The 16,940-nt window shown below is 42.1% G+C and overlaps 1 protein-coding gene across 7 annotated transcripts in view; it reads left to right on the forward strand.

Annotated features, from left to right (window-relative positions):
• FAM13C (family with sequence similarity 13 member C) overlaps nt 1-16,940 on the forward strand; it is a 115,301-nt gene that overhangs the window by 64,072 nt on the left and 34,289 nt on the right. For 6 of the 7 annotated variants that reach the window (XM_071438662.1, XM_071438661.1, XM_071438666.1 and 3 more), the window contains exons 7-10: nt 3,770-3,808; nt 8,669-8,725; nt 10,357-10,555; nt 15,123-15,244. In XM_071438662.1, coding sequence (XP_071294763.1) covers nt 3,770-3,808; nt 8,669-8,725; nt 10,357-10,555; nt 15,123-15,244 — 417 coding nt within the window. The remainder of the gene's footprint in view (nt 1-3,769; nt 3,809-8,668; nt 8,726-10,356; nt 10,556-15,122; nt 15,245-16,940) is intronic. The other variant, XM_071438663.1, reaches the window with a different exon arrangement.

The following is a 16,940-nucleotide window of genomic DNA, read 5'->3' on the forward strand; positions in this document are numbered from 1 at the left end:
TGGACTCTGTGGAATAACAAATAATAATGAAGAAAATAGTCTGGCAATAAATGCTGATCACACCCTATAGGCTTGCACTGAGTTTTTCATTAGGTAGTAGATATTACATGCAAAATAGTAACTTTCCCAGAACTTAGAGAGCTGAGAGTTCTTTGTAAATGTGTAATTTTCCCTTTAAAATACAGTTTATTTCCCAGTGCAAATTCTTCATTATTCTGTAGTTAGGGTTGAAAGGCCTCATCATTTGTCTGAGTCAGAAACGCCCCGAAAAGAAAACAGTCATTTAGTGAGATGAGCAAATTCAGGAAATTGAGGCAAAGGTTCTGCTCTGCAGGTGAACCCAAAGATCCACAAAGCCTGCAGGGGTGTGGGTGTGGGGGGTGTGTGACTTTTTAGACAGCTGCAGCTTGGAGACCTTCACTACTCCTCCTTCTTTTTTATGGCATTTTGATTGTTGTTCTCTCCTGTTCTGCTGAAGCCAGAACTATTTCTGCCCACTTTTGCCTCTCTCCTTTTGCAGACTTACATTGCCTTTGTAAGGCACTCACTGCCAGCTAATGCTGAGCTTATGAACATATGATTTATTTTGAATATGTGTCTCTTTTATGTGCAAAACCAAGCTGGATGCTGTGATTCCTGCTTCATTCTCCTTCCTGACACAGCAGTAATTCTCCTGATGGAACAAACCAAATAAAGAATGGAATTTCTATGCCAATCTATTTGTCAGCCATAAATAGGCAATATATTAGTCAAACTTCCAGAAGTGAATAGCAACATATTTCTGAGTCTTGGTATCTCCAAAATGTATGTAGATGTTTGCTTTGGGGATCTCTGGCATTTTTGTCATCAGCTAAGGGCTGTCATGTGATGTTTATGTTGGTTAGAGCAGCACTTGGCAAAAGAGGGTAAGAACAAAACTGAGTATAAAATGGGCAGATTTTCTGCAGAGAAAGTGTCTTTTCCTAGACATAGGATTTGCAAAAATATGAATCACTGAAGCTGTTCAGAAGAAAAAAGGAAAAACTGATTTAAAAGCCTTTCTTTTCAGAATTTCAGAAATACATGTTCTGATGAATTCAAGACAAAAAGTCCTTAGAAGTTTACCTGTTATTCAGTGGGGAAATTCAAAGCTTACTTCACACATAGGTGTAGCTTTATTTTCATTGGGACTTCAGGACATGAGAAGCCTGGCATGTCATCCGAATGTGGTGATCCAATACATCTGGCACTGAGAATTTCAGTGTGATGTTTATAGCATTATGGACCTAACTGGCTTGCATGTCACTATTGAAAATAAGGAGGTAATAGCAGTTTTAGGTTTTCTCTGTGCCTGGAACTTAGAAGGAAGCAGAGATGCAGGTTCAAGCATCTTTGGCTCTCCCTTGTGAGAGGGACCAGAGACTCTTTGCCTGCTCTGGTCTCACCCCTCACTTCCCATCCATTCACATGGATGGGAAGCAGGTGGAAGGAGCTGGGGTCAGCCAAGGGGGCCCAAGCCAACATTGTTGTTGAAATGAGTGTTTGCCCCTAGAGACAAACTACTTGCATCTGGTAAAAGAAGAAAAGTTACTGTGAGTCTACTGTAGTTCCTCTCTTGTGTTCCCCAGGAAAAGAGTGGCTCCATTTATCTGACGGGGGCATTGCTCTGAAATGGGCTCCTGAGTTTGCCTGGCCTTTACTTATGTACATTTGTTATTGCTATGCCTGTTTTACATGAAATTTCATTTTGTTGAATGGTTTCACCACCTTACAGGAAGAGACTCTGCACTTAGACTGATCAGTACTATCTTTAAAACTAGTGCAAGTTTAGGAGTGAGCTGCAATGTAAATGCTTCCCTAAAGGAGATGTAGCAATTGCTGTTCAGCACCAAAGTCCAGACAAGCGACAGGAAAGTGATGATGCTTTAAACTTGGCCTCAGTCCAAAGCATCCCTGCCTTATAAACTGATCTTCAGTCCTGTTATCTTCCCAGGAACAACATCAAAGCGCCGCAGGGCGTTTGCACAGGGAATGAATTCACAGAGAATTAGACCTTGGCTTGGGCACCCACAGATGGAGAAGTCATGTTTGTAAGAGCTCCCTTTCTTGTGGGGTGTGTGTAGGGACCCAGTCCTTTAAACTCTACTCTAGCCAAGCTGTGATGCTTATCAGTGGGATTTTGTGATAAAATGTAGTGATTCCTCCATGACACACTTGAAGTGCTGGTTGTGAACCCAGCTTAACCATTCCAAATAAGACTCAAGTGTTCACTTGGGCATTCTGGAATATATTCCTCTAAAAAAAAATCACTTATTTTTAATGGCACTCTACTTATTGAGCATGTAAATTAAGCTTTTGCTTCCCACATCATCTAGAAGAATACCTTTGTTCAGTTGCTGTCCTGCAAATAGAACAGCAATAAAGAACTTTGTATTTGTATGGTCAGAGCAATAGAACTGGAAACAGGAGGAGAAAGAACATTTCCGTTTTAAGGCAGGATTAATTACTAACCATTAATTTTAGGTTTTCTGCTCATCCTCCTCTCACAAAATGTCCTCTCTGAAGGGCAGAGGTCCCTGCAGGCTGGCTGTGATGTTCTGATCCCCAGGTAACATGCCATTATCCACACTGGCATATATGTACAAATATAAGAAGGAGCAGAGGCAGGCAGTGTGTGTGAGAGGCAGGGAGGCTGGGAAGGGGGAAGATGTGATGCATTGTCAGCGCTGCTGGTAAAGGAAAGCCATTGTCAGGCTGTGATTCCTGGCTGCCACGGCTGCCTGGGAAATGTGTGTCAACACCACGCAGAGGCACAAGCTGCTGCTGGGGGAGGAGGAGGAGGAGGAGGTGCCTCTCTTTATCCCTGCTCGGCTTGGTGCTGGCGTCTCAGAGATGCCTTTGTCACAAACAGGAGTGCTCACAAGGCGTTGTCTGCTTTGCTTTCTCTCTCCAGCCCAAACAACAACAACAACAAAATCTCATCTCTGCTGTGTAGCAGTGAGATTTGAGATTGTTTGCTGGTTGAATTTTTTTCCCTTTTTTGCTGCTGTAAGATTTCAGGATGATCCAAGAATGTTGTTCACTGGATTTGAGGGGTGTTGTTGGAGGGGGAATTCCACTGCTGCCTCAAACCCAGCAGTTTGGAATATCCTGAGCTGACCCTGCTGAATGTATTACATCAGGTCAGAAACATTTTGTTGCAGGAGCACAGCAGCCTATTCCTTTCACAGGGATGGTTTCATCTACTTCTTGCTGTTAGCTTAATAACCTCTTCCTACTTGAACTGTCCATTCTGCCAGATTTTTTTTTTCATAGAATCCCTTGTGTTTTGGCCATGAACTGAGCATGTAAGAGACCACTAAACAAGAAAACATCCAGACAGCTAGCTGGGCAACCCTATTTAAGTAAAAAACCCTGCATTTGATGAGCCAATTACACAGCAAATATTAAAAGGACAGAATGCCAAATACTTGTTTGCAAATCTAAGCCTTTATTAACAGCACAGCTACAGCTATAAAAGATAATGATCTGAGCCTCACAGTCTACCTGTACCCCTGCCTGAATCCTGGGTGCTGCTGGCTGGGCTTTGTGAGTGTTGTAGGACTAATCCCTGTGGTTTCTTGATTATGAGCATGTGCAGAGCAGCCCAAGGTAGAGCCGTGCATGCAGAGCGAGCACACAGACGTGCCTTGCAATGCCATGTTTGTGCATGTGTTCCTACAACTGAGGAGGATACAGGGAGCCTGCCTGCCTTGCTGATTTATCTGATGTTTTCTTGTTTCTGTTTCAGCATTCAGGATAAGTCCTTCAACACGACAGCTTTAGCAGAGTAAGTGAACACTTTAAAGATGTCCTTATTTTTAAACAGGAATGATGAGTTTAGTTACCGTACAGAATAATTGTAAGTGGTATGCCAGAAGTCCCAAGCTATCTGTCATATATTTAGATTGGGTTTTCTGTAATCTAAACATATTATTGCCTGTATGGGAAGGATTGCATAAAGCAGCTGCCTTTAAATGCTCTGTGACTATTTAGCAGTGAAATCCCTTTTTTGGGAGAATATATGCTGGGTGCACATCACACACGTTTAGTGCATGATTTGCAGTGTCGGATGAACCTCCTTTCAAAATATTACTCATTTCTGATACTGATGATCCTGTCAAACACAAGCATGTCTTTTTTCTAAGGACACATGGTCTGTATTTACCACAAGCATTGTTAGGAAAAAAAATAATTAGGAAATATTTTGAAAAATCCCTATACATTATTTAGACAGGCCAAGTACCAAAAACGTCATTTCTTTGTTATCAATTCCATAAACTCCTTAGATGGCCTTTTGTATATATCATACTCATAAGGATGTATATGTTGATTTTTCTTGTTGTTATACAGAGACAGCAGAACAAGGGAGGACATTAGAAAGTTAGGAAGGCAAACCCTCTAGGAGCTATTGCAAATGAAATAGTCTTTGTCTTATTTTAGTCTAAACCACTTCAATATTGGAGCTCTGTGCATTTTTACTTTGCATGCTTTTGATTGTTTCAAAAGCTTTTGGGGAAGATTCTGCAGCAGTAAGGAGCCAAGCTGTTTTTCAGGAGGAAAATGATGTATGGATTTGTTTGTATATTAGGTGAGCTTTACACTGTTAAAATGCTCATAATCTAAAACACCTCAGCTGGACAGTGAGCTGTTTGCTGAGTGCTGTGGGGACAGGGGACACTCTGAAAGCAGGCCAAGTTATAATCATCTGAGCCATCTCTAAGTGCTATCATAACCTCTACAGGAGAAGTAATATTTCAAAGGGATCTAAAGAATTTCCCTCTCTTATATTGCTTTGCTTTATTTGCTTATATTTCCTTGCTTTACTTAATATTTAAATTTAGTCAGACTTTTTGTGTGACTGGGGCAGATATGGAAAGATTAAACTGAAGTTAATAAATCATGGAGGGATTTTTGTTTGCTTGCATGCTTGTTTGTTTTCATTTCCTGTGTTCCTGTTAATTATGTGACGAATTTTGGTCTGTAAAATTATGGGTTGCTCCCCCTTCACAGAAAGATAGCCAGATTACAGATAATATATTTTTCATCTTTTTTCCCTTTCCTCTGTCCCTAAGTACATCCATTGTTTCCTGTAGAGATTCCCCTGGAGCAGTCCCTAAGCCTGCCTCCCCCCTGAGGTTTCTGGGACTCAGAGGTGATGGCTTTTCTCTGTGGGGCTTCATGTTAAACCAGGAGGGTTTAAAAATCTGGGAGTGTGGTGCCAGCCCTGCCCTTGGGGAGATGGAGAGGGGTTGGATCTCCCTCATTTCAGCTGCTGTTGGTTCTGGTTTGTGGGATTTCATGTTTCATCTTATATTTCCAAACAAAGGGGTAGAAACGTGCTTTTAGAAAGCAAAGGGAGTGAACAATGATATCTGAAAAGCATTGTCCCATTGAACAAACTTGGTTCCCTAAGTCTCATTCTTTCCTAAATCTCATTTGGAGATGTCCCCCAACACCTGCTTTTGAGAGCTGCTGAGGATACACAATTCTTATTGATTTCAGCACTTATTGCTTGTGTTGACCATCTCTGAAAGCAGATGAAAATAGATTGACTTTTATTTAGCAGATGAAAGAGAGAGTTTGCCATGCACATCTAGACATCCTCATTTAACAATTTCTGTCTTTATTTGTGCCAAAGGCAAAGCCAGGGCTTCCTGAATAAAATCAAGGCAGTGGTAAAACACCTTCAGGAACATTTCTCCAGACAAGGAGAGTGCCTGGGGGTACCAAGCTCACAGCAAGCCATGCATGCAGCCTGGTCTGGGAGCTGGTCACGTGAGCTCCTGAAAGGTCAAGTCAGCAGAAGGCAGCAGTGCTCACTCTGGTCTGAAATGGCTCCTGTGGGAAGGTGAAAATGGCAGAAAGTTAAAGAAGCTGGTCCCATTAACCCAGAGACCCTGGAAGGAACGCAGAGACAGACTAGCCAGAGTCAGAGCAGCACTCCCGCCAGGCTGGGATCCCATCTCTGACCTGACTCTGGCCTGTGCCATAACATCAATAATGGATGTACTTACTTATAAGTGATATCCATCAGTCAGTAGCTGGATTGGGCACTGAAGGGAGAGGATTCACATCACTGTTTTTGTTAAAAGACAGCTCCTACCCAATGTAAGCCTCAACCCATTTGGATTTCTGACCTGAAGCTGCTGTAGAACATTCTCTGTTGGTTTAGGAGTGAGGAAGATGCTGCTGCAGTTTTTTGTTGGTGAAAAGTCTCTCTGTCTCTCTGCTGCACAGCCACAAACTATCAAAAAATGTACCAAACTCCTGAATATTACCCTACCTATTAAATACAGGGAAAGATAAGCAACAAGATTTACAAGCTACTGATAAGAGGAAAGGAAGGCGTGCGTGTTTGTTTTGGTATGTGCAGGCAGGTGGGATTAACACAGAAGACATATTTCTTTAAGAAATCATGGTAAAAACACTCCATGCTTCAATGCTGGGTATTTGCATTATATGACAAATTCATCTTTTTAAATGTCCTGCAATGGTCCTAGCCTTAAACACTGTCCTGTGTGAGTGAGCTCTCAGCCTCCTGGTTATTATTTATTCTTGCACAGACAAAAATTTCTGTTGGAAATTTTAGAGTGTGTTGTTTCTGAACCTCCTCAGGATCTTTTAAATTTCATGAAGGTCATTGTATTCTCTGACTCATTATTGCTTCTCTTTCCTATCTGCTGCCATCCAATTACTCAAATACATTTTGCCACACTCACTTATGTTTATAATTTGTGTCTTATCTTATGACTTCTGTCAGCTGCTGGGTGCTGAGTTAGGAGCTCTTCCTCTCGAGATCACCTTCTTAGGGCCAGCCCAGCTCCCCCAGTTCAGGAAAGTGCTCCTTAACTGGACTTGGCTTGGCCACTGGACTTGCTCTCAGCCATCCATTGTCCCTCCAGAGAGTGTTCCCCATTGCCAAGGTGGTCTTTCAGGAGGCTGCCAAGTGAGGTTTCTGGTGAGAGAAGAGGGAGCAAAACTGGTGGCAGAGCTTCTTCCTCCCACCTCTTCTCTCTGAGGCGCACCCAGGAGGGAGAATGTGTTCCTTTAGGGGATTCCTGGACTTTGCTGGCCATGGCTTGGCCTGTGGCGCACTCCCCACCTGGTGGCATCTTCTCTTTCTCCTGTGTCTGTGCTGGGAGCTCTGTCCATCCAGCTCTGACCTTGGCACTCTCTCCTCATAATGTATTTTCTTTCTGTTGTTTCATCCCTCTGAAATATTCCTTCTAGTTCTACAGCCAGGTTCCTGGTACCTTTCACATTGGGCTTCCTTATTCAAACCCCCAGTGTGTCCTGTGCCACCCCTTGTTGCTTCCTGTGAAGCAGTCAGGTATTGACCAGAGGGGAAGGTGTCACTGGCACCCAGAGGCAACCAGATTTCTACAGTGAATTTTCCATTTTGCACATCAAGCCTGGTCTTCCATCCATCATCCCACTTTGCCATGTGGGGAAAGCTGCACTCATTGCAGGAATATTGTGTGACTAGGGTGATCTGCCACTGTAGTTCTCTGCTCCAGTTGTGAGCAGCAAATGTTTTCATGCATATGCTGATGTATTCAGGAAGTGTAAACACTTGAGTGGCCCTTTAAATATTTTCTGCTGCAGTCTGACTTTTGATATAGACACCAGCAGAAGACTGGTGGGGAAGAGGAATATATTAAACCCTTGCCATCAAATTGCAATGCAGAGCTATGAATGTGTCACTTAATGTACTCTCTTCTAAGTGGGGCAGTTCTTCTCAAAATTTAACAAGTCAGCAGAAGTACAGGCTGCTTCCCCCATAATGAAGAGATTCCTCTGCCAGAAAACTTCAAGGGATCCAGGCCTCCTTAGTGTCTGTGCCCTGTGAGTATGAACTGAGGGTGAGGAGAGGGGCCTGACTTTACCCCAGCACTACCAGGCTCTGTGTTTGTATATTTTGGGAGTGCATGCTTATGGATGCATGTTTATCTGAAGAAAGGCTGCTCATGGGCTTTGCAGGTTAAATCATCCTGCAAAGTTCAGCCATGCAGCCACAGTGAGTGTCATGTTCAGCTCTCAGTGGTTGTGGTTTAGCATATTTATTCTGGCTTCTCTTCTGATTAGGCAGCCTTGGGACAATTCTTTTGTTTGTAACTTAAAGGAAGCAATTGATTATGATTGTTCAGGCATCTTAAAAAATACTGCTAGTTCACTTTTTAAGACTAACTCTCGCTTCATAATAATCAAAGAATCAGGGGATTCTTTTTCCTGCTGCATAAAGGGTGACTGGTCTATCACAGTTAATATTTTTGTGAGTTTGTGAGAAAAAAACCTCCTTAATTGTGTCTAATTATTTCTGAGGTTAGTGTGAAGTATACTATAAGCAATTAGAATACAGAATTTCTTGTAATTTTCCTGTGATTTTTATGGTAACATCTGAATTCCTTGTAATTATTTCCATTTGTCTGAAAATGAGATACCAAATTGTGCACACTTAACATCTCAAATCCTCTTCTTCCTCTGAGATTTGGACTATCATGGAGCAGTTATGGCATTAAATGACCCTGTCTAAAGCATGAGGAGAGGAAGAAATGTGTTTATAGTTTGAGCTGCACTGTAATGTTATTAAAAGCTAAGTTTCTGCAGCTGGCAGAAAACCAATAATTATCTTGTGTTCATTTTCAAGGTGTGACGGGTATTCAGACTCTGTGCATGAAGATCAAGCAGGCAGCTCCAGTCCCAGGTACTCTCCTGTAAACTTTGTTTGAAATCCATTGGGAGCAAGTGAAACTGTGACTGCTTCTGTTACACCATTAGAAAAAAGCCTTTATTCTCAAGGGAATGCAGAATTTCTGGGGTATTACCTGCAAAAGCTGTTAGTATTTCTGGGAAATATGTATTTATCTCATGCACTTTTGGGTGATCAATATGAAGATTATTTACTGTTGCTATTATATATGTAAATATGTTATGGTCTGTATTCTTAACTTCACATCATACTCCTGTCATTCAGAGGCAGCTGTGGTGCTTATACACCGAATTTTACTGTACAGCAGCTGGTGCAAAGCAGTAGTAAGCAGAGTTTTACAACTGTGCAAGGATATGCTCATTGCTGAGTGTGTCTGGGTAAAGAAATCCTTTAAATTGTAATTTAACTGAAGTATTCTTGAGGCATGCCTCTCTCATGGCTGCTAGTACATATTGATTGCTAGGGTATGCAACTTAACCTTTCAGGAAGATCTTAAAATCAGAGGATACCTTAAAATTAGCAGCACTGGTGCACACTGTTGGGGTACCTGTGGACTATAAAGCTGTAGCTATAACAACTGCCTTGGAGCACACTTGCAGAAGGCATGGGCAGCAATGGTGTTCAACTCCACAGGCACCCTGCAAGCATCCATCTGGATGCTGATGGGCCACAGATGGAAAGTGAGTTTGGCAGCTCAAAATCCTTAGGAGAAAACATTGAACTAACAAGTTATGCTTTCTGGAAAAAAATAAATGAATCTCATGGGGATTTAATTCAAATAGCCCTTGACTCCCTCTGCCATGGAAGTTTCACACCAGGAGAGAGGTCATCTCCCAGCTGACCATTAGGATGCTGCCAGCTGGAGCTAACATCTGAAATCCCACCTGAACACCAACTCCAGCCAGGGGTTTTGGAGCTGCAATGCTGCTGCCACAGGCAGCCCTGCCTCCTGCACTGTGGTAACCTCGTGGTGCCACCGAGGTGCTCCCCGTGGAAGGCATGAGAGCAGGCTGAGGCTGGAGGGACCGGGTGTAGGTGACACTAGCATGGTCTCCTTGGACAGAACTTGCACATTGTAGTCTGGGTGGGGATTGAAAATGTCTGTCCCAGGTCCCAGATTAAGCATCCACGAGTAACAGTGTATGATAAGCCACCAGGTGTTTTACACAGGAGGATGTTTTCTCCAAACACATCCCTGCTGTTCAGACCTTGCTTTGAGTGGCTTCCTCCTTCCCTCTGTGCAATGGCCCTCAAAGCTAGAGACCAACAGAAGGGAAGTGTGCTGTTGAGAGGAATTATTGTCTGTGATTATATTTTTGTGAGGTTACTGTGAATCATTGGGTGGGGGAAGTCTTCTGCATGAAAAAGAGAATTTCAGATTTTATCTGGGGAATGGGAACTGTAGGTCTGAAGCCCAAGAGTGCCTCTAAAGCTATCGTTTAAGTAGCTTCCCAGTTGAGTGTGTAATAATGCTAACTTAGATCCATAACTGATGTGTAGACCACTAAATTTAGTAAAAGCTATATGCTATAAATAGCTAAGAACTTGTTGCTCTTCTTCCCTCATAATGTTTTGACAGATGTCTGAAATCCTGCCTGATGCATTTCAATTTTATTTTCTTACAGAGATGATGATAACAAAGAAAATTACCCGGACAACTCTGCTGTCTTAGAGGAAAGGCAGCTGCCTTTGCAAGACACCCAGCAGCACAAGCAGCAGGTTTTAACTGACTGTGCTCTAAGGCCTGAAATGGGCAACTTAAAGCTGAGGAAACCTAAGCCCATTGCAAAGCTAGAAAATGGAAAAAGCCATGAGGAAAGTCAGGTAAAAAATTAAACTTAGCAGGGGGAGGCTTGCGGCACAATGTCTAAGCAAGTTTTGAAATGCAAAGAGGGACTCCCTGGTAATTCATGGTGTGATTTGAGACCCCACTAATCCACCTTGATTTCCAAGGACCTGCAGTCTGCAACCCTCCTGTAATAACAGTTTCTTTCTGCTCGGGAATTGCAGAGAGGGTTGTGCTACAACTGCTTTCAGAAGCGAGTGGAGAGTACAGCTGAAGGTGTGCAAATATTTATTTAGACAGTTTCTGTTTTGTTTATTTGATCAATGATCTCCTTTACTGTATTTTGGCTGCAAATAGAGGGATTTCACTGTTTTCCTTCATCTTAATTTCTGTTTTTCTCATATTTAAACAGTAAGACCATAGCAGTGGAGTAGCACACTGGCAGCAGTGCTATCCCCCACCATCTTCCTAGGTGGAGCTGGGGGGAGCAGAATGGTAAATTTTGTAAAAGGTGCTAAGGAAGACTAGACATGAGGAAACTTCTGCTGCTGTCTATGGTGGTACATTTGCTCTGTTGACTCTAGAATTCCACCTCTCAGCAGCTGCTGAAAATGCCTCTGGTGCTTCCCAAGTTGTGTTGGATAGTTGTGCAGTGTATAGGGGTTGAGCTCTGGTGCAGATTTAACCCCTCAGCTGGATATATTCTCATATCCAAGATAGTAAATATTAATGTTGGTAGATTTGTTGGTCTGCAGTAGGCACAAGGCCTGACATCTGCAGATACAGATGTCTGTATTTACATAAAATTGTGCATACACAAATACAGATGTCTGTATTTCCATATCTTGGCTGTATAGCGTATTTGGCTACTTTTTGTGTCTCCTCTCTTCTTGCTTGTGGATAGAAATTTGCAGAGCTCTTTCTGAAGTACTTCAAGCCTGTCACAGACTAGGAATTATTTTGGACCAAGTTAGAATGGGATTTCATCATTTTATACAGAATGCCTTACCTTATAAGTGAGAACTTTTTGAAGTTCCTTTTTGAAGGTCCTTTTTGAATCCCTGAAGGAAAATGAAAACCAAATGGCAAATGGTATTATTACAGTCTCTTTTGGAATATCAATGTCAAAAAATTGCCCTAAAATTCCTGTCTGTTCTTCTGGAGCAGATCCAGAAATAAAGCAATAACTGGGAGTTTTTTTGCCACTGCACTGCATTCCTAGGAAATATTATTTAACCTGCAGGGAGATGAGGTGTGCATGTTTATCAGCTGAACAGAAAAAATGATGGGAATTTTGCCCTGTGAAGTGCAAGTGGAAACAGATCAGGAAGAAGAGTCATGAAGAAGCCATAAATGGGGCAAGGTCTGTCTCAGGGGTCATCTGTTGCTTTTTCAGCCCCCTGTGTGTGTCCTGCCTGTACCTCTCACCCAGTGAAAGCCAGCACAGCACAGATTTGCTGCTCTGTGGCATTTTACATGGCTCAGAGAGGTTAACTGGAAATGGTGAAATTCTTTCATGGGAAAGTTTTTGAGTATATAATTAGGCTGCCATAAAACACCAGCATGACTTAAGTATGCAGCCTCTGGAAGGAAAAACGGCGCCAGGCAGATAATTTTCACATGGCTCAAGGGTTGGAATTAGGAGAGACAGAAGTGGTGAAACACTGTAACTGCATCAACCTTCCTTGGTGAAACCTCTTGCCACCAAGCTTCTGGATGGGGTAAATGATGTACTCCCAAGCAGCTGATAAACAGCACTTGCTGAGCACATGCATTTATGAAAGAAAAGCAGGCTGCACTGCACATCATGATTGAACTGTTCATCCTTGCTTTCCTGGGATTATTGGCAGAGTGCTTTTTCAGCAGTCTCCTCACTTCCCCAGCTGACTTCTCTGCAGCATCAGAAAGAGTGACACCAGAGCAGTGACAGAATCTCTGTTAAAGGTGTTGCTCTGATAAGCCAAGGAACTCTTTGCTATTCCCTCTTATGTGTTATAAGCCCATAAGTTTCTTTTAAAGAGAATTGCCTCCTTAAAATTAGAAGAGGCTGTTGGGAGATAAGTTTGCTGCATGTATTGGAAGGATTAAAGTCTGTTTGGATGGGAACCATTTTTGTGTGCCTTTCTAGTTGTGAGAATCCTAGGGGTTTCCACTGTAGAAAGGTCACTGAGAGGGAACAGACAGCTGTGATCAAGCAGAGGGAAGATGGGATTTTGAGCTTCACAAGACTTTCAGCTGAAGTGTGATTCCTGTGCCTCTGATATTTTTGGCACAATTGTAGCCCTGTGGTCTCGTGCCTTTGGTCTTCATGAAGAAAAGGTTATTAGATTTACACTGATGATTAAAAAGCCCAAGTGTAATAAAAGAACAGCACCAGGTGACTTCACTTGATCACTTATCAGATAGCAAAATGTCACCAGGGTAAAGCTGCACTTTGCATGTTGCCTGCAGTTATTTCCCTGGGGGCAGGAGCTGGCTCTGGAGGCTGCTGTAACTTTTCCAAACAGAACATGGGAGGAGAGGAGGCTGCTGGAATGTGACTCCACCACTGTACTCCAGCTATTTGGTTTCATCTTTTCCATGGTTCCATCAGCTTCCTTAGCAATGCTGCAGCACTCACCTATAGGAAATCAAATTAATTAGGATTTATTTGACTTCAAGAGGTGAGGAAGCATATGCCCAGAACATATTCCAGGGAGTCAGTGTTGGGAACAGATGGTGAGGAATAGAAAGTCTGCTTTCCTTGCCCAATCCTTTCTCCTGTGACTCACCTTTGGTGCACAGTCACGAGTATGGATTCTTGAATGAGTCATCCTCAAACTCCCTATTGATACTGGGACATATTTACAAAAGAACACCAAACTTCCTAGCTAATAGGCAGAAACAATAAAAGTTCAGTTTTAAACTCTTATTATCAAGGTAAATGGCTATAAAAATTGTGGCCTGACAATCAGTGCCTAAAGATGACAATGCTGAAAACTGCTGAGTAAAGTTTTGTATTTTGAGTATAAATGAAGTGATCAAATTGTCAAAGAACTTCCAATAATTTGACATTAAAATTATGATTCTAAGTGCACAGTAATCAAAAAGCCAGAGCTGATATTGGCACATCAGCTGCAAAAACACATGAACACATCAGGCAGTCTGGAAGTTTTGCTTTGGTTTCTGGGTATACTCTGTTTATGTTTATGATGTTATGTTTATGATGCAATTTCACTGTAGAAGTCACCCTCTTTAGTGAAAAGAAACAAAAATGCAGTAGAAGATGGGGCTCTGCTGTAGGTGCCTGTGATACATCAGTATTTCACTGCTCTTTAAAAACAGAGATTCCATCAAGGGTATTCCCCTACTGTAACTTGTTAACACCCTAATGACATGATTTTTGAGCAGCAACAAAGACATAAAAGAGAGAAAAAAAATACAGAAACAACCCAAAGTCACCCAAGTCCTCTAACATAAAGCCTGCAAGCAAGGGCTTATTGCCAGTGCTCTTGTCCTCAGCTTTCCCCTTCATCCAGCAGAAAGCACCTGGAATTGCTGTGTTATCTCTGCCCTGCAAGCTCCCATCTGAAGAGTCCTATCCAAACTTTTGACTTCCATGCATCCAGCCAAGCTTTGACACTGGAGCAAAGTCAGGTACATTGCTTTAGCAGGGAAGGGAGCTCTGTTGTTTTGCAGAGCAAATTGCATTTTAATTTTTTACACTATTAGACTAAAATATTTGATTGCAAAAGCTAATAAAGAGGTAGAAAAAAGTCCCACTTTGTTTATCACATTTTCAAAGATCTTAATTAACTTGTTTCATTGCAGTGAAAGGAAATACTGCAACTCATTTCATAGGTAAGGAAATGAAGAAGTACTGAACACATCTTTTCACAGCCCTACAACTGGTTTTCAAAAGCTTGGAGTTGAATGGATACTTTTCTCATTCCTGTTCTATGACTCAGTTTTTTGGACTAAATTGGCTTTTTTATTTTCTGTGCCTCAGATTGGGTGATGTGGCTTTTTTTCCCCTCACTGCCTTTCCCTCCTCACAGAGTAATACTCTATTCGTAAGCTACCCATATGTTAGGGAAGGGAAAGAGACAAATGGTTAAATTTTACATATTTTATTTAAGTGATATTTAACTGCACTCACCTTTGTCAGCCAGATTTTTTAATCATTCCCAAGTAATAAAGTCTTACTGATATGTGAGTAAATAATTTCAAATTAATTCTTTTTATAGAACCTCAGCTCTGAAGCTGAAATCTGTGATACCCAAGTAATAAAATCTTACTGACATGTGAGTAAATAATTTCAAATTAATTCTTTGTCTAGAACCTCAGCTCTGAGGCTGCAATCTGTTATTTAAGTAATAAAGAGAAAAGTTACAGTCTGCTTTGGTTTCAGAAACTGTTTTCCAGTGAAATAACATACTACTTTCTTTAGACTCTTTTATCTTCTCTGTTCTCCAGTTGTTTCAAGATTATTACCAAAAAATAACTAAGATCCTCAACCAGCACCTGGTCTCATGGAGCATTTTTTCCTGAAGCAAAATATTTAGCCGAGCTTGGATTGGTACTGACAGGATACATTCAGCTTTTCTTTTTGTTTCTCTTGTGCAGGAGCTGGAGTGTGCATTGCCAGGCCTCTCAGAGTGGCAGGGGAAGGCTGGATGCTCAGCTAATAACTATGCACAGAACGTGGCTTTGAAATGCCAGGAAGCAGTGGTGAGATTCCAGCCAAGGTAAGACTTGGGATAACACAGCACGTTTCACTTCTGATGAACTGTAGGAAAGGCTAATTCATCTGCTGCCTACTGCATAAAATATTCAGACTCCTGGCTCTTGTTGGCAGTGTATTCTATATTTATACATCTAGGAATGTTTGGAGAAAGTGAAAGGGATAAAGATAAGAATGCAAATTTCATCATTCTTTAAACCCCTTACAGCCGAAGCAGAAAGAACATCCTTAGTTTAGAAACTTCAGTTCCTCTGTGCCAAGTTTCAAAAATACTTCTCCACTTCTTTCCTTTTCCCCCAGTGCTGAATTGCCTCTCTTTCTCAGAGCTGCATTCTCTGAGCAATGGGAATGGGAACCTCCACACCTGATTATAGCAAGGATATCCATTTATGTACAGTTTAGGCTCTGGGTGTTGTGGCAACTGTGTTTTTTCTGGTGCTGGAAGGGCACTGTGTGCTCAGGTCTGGCATTAACCACGACCTGATGGCAGGTAACTCAGCTGGTGATGAAGTAACTCAGCTCTGGTAAGTATTGGAAGTCACAGCTTCTACTTTCATCCATCATGGCCTTACAAATGGCTACAAATGGGGTTTCAACTCACCCAACTCACCAGTGAGGGTGTGTCCTAAGGATAAGATTTAGTCCTTACTAAATCTGGGGGCACAAATTTCCCACGTTCAAGTGCTGGTTTTGCTGTGCTTTTCTGTGCACAGAGTGTTTGTCAGGTGACCCAGGTCTCTGCTCTTTGCCTTGATGTGCATGACAGCCTTGGTGCCTTGTGGCAGAGTTTCTGGCTCCCTTTGGAGGGTCTGAAGCAGCAGCAGCAGCCCATCCCAGGGATGCTCAGTGGCTCAGGGCACAGCTGGCTGACAGCTAGAGCTCAGTGGATCAAGGTTTGTTTGCAGTCAGGAGTGGGACAGCAGTGACAGCTGCCATCCAATGGCACTTTGGTGCTTTATGTGACATCAACTGGTTGCTTTCTCCAAAGCTTTTAGGAGGCAACGTTGTAAATGATCTTAATTTGTGCACTCAAAGGAAGGTTTAGCAGAATGAAAAAGCATTTCATTAGCTTGGACAACAAAGTGCTTTTGCCCTCCAATGCCTGTATGTGCAATTGAAACACTGCATCTCAGGAAGAATTTTTAATTAGGAAGCCTGCCTTCTCTTCTTCTGACATTCCTTATGAGAGGAAACAATCCCATGGACTAGTAAAGAGGAGCTTCCTGAGTGTGGTATCAGACCTACCCAGTGGCTCTGCTGGTGGGATGTTTGTGTATGGGTAGGTTATAAATAACTGGTTACTTTCGAAAGGAACATGATGAAAGACACACGGACTTTAAAGACAGGAACCAGAGTGGAGTGTGCATGAATAAAACAGCAACCACAGCAAAGTTCCCCTGCCTACTTCAACTGTTTGGCCTTTTTAGTCTGCCTGGCATTAAACCATTTTTCACTATGCTATTTATTCTTGTTTAACACCATGCTAGCTTCTTAGAAAGCCTGCTATCCAAAAGGGCTAAATCTGTAAAAGAAAGATGCCTGGATTTACCATTCTAAGTGCTGTGCAAGCACAGTGATCAAATCTCAATTCTGGCCATGTTTCAATTTGATTACATTATGAAAAAGAAAAAAGAAAGTAGGTGACTTTACTCTCAAATAAGGAACTTCAGACATAAACAAGTGTTGACATGTGGTCTCTG

This window comes from Agelaius tricolor, unplaced genomic scaffold, assembly GCF_023055355.1.
Source record: "Agelaius tricolor isolate 1412-34295 unplaced genomic scaffold, bAgeTri1.0.p SCAF_13, whole genome shotgun sequence".
NCBI lineage: Eukaryota > Metazoa > Chordata > Aves > Passeriformes > Icteridae > Agelaius > Agelaius tricolor.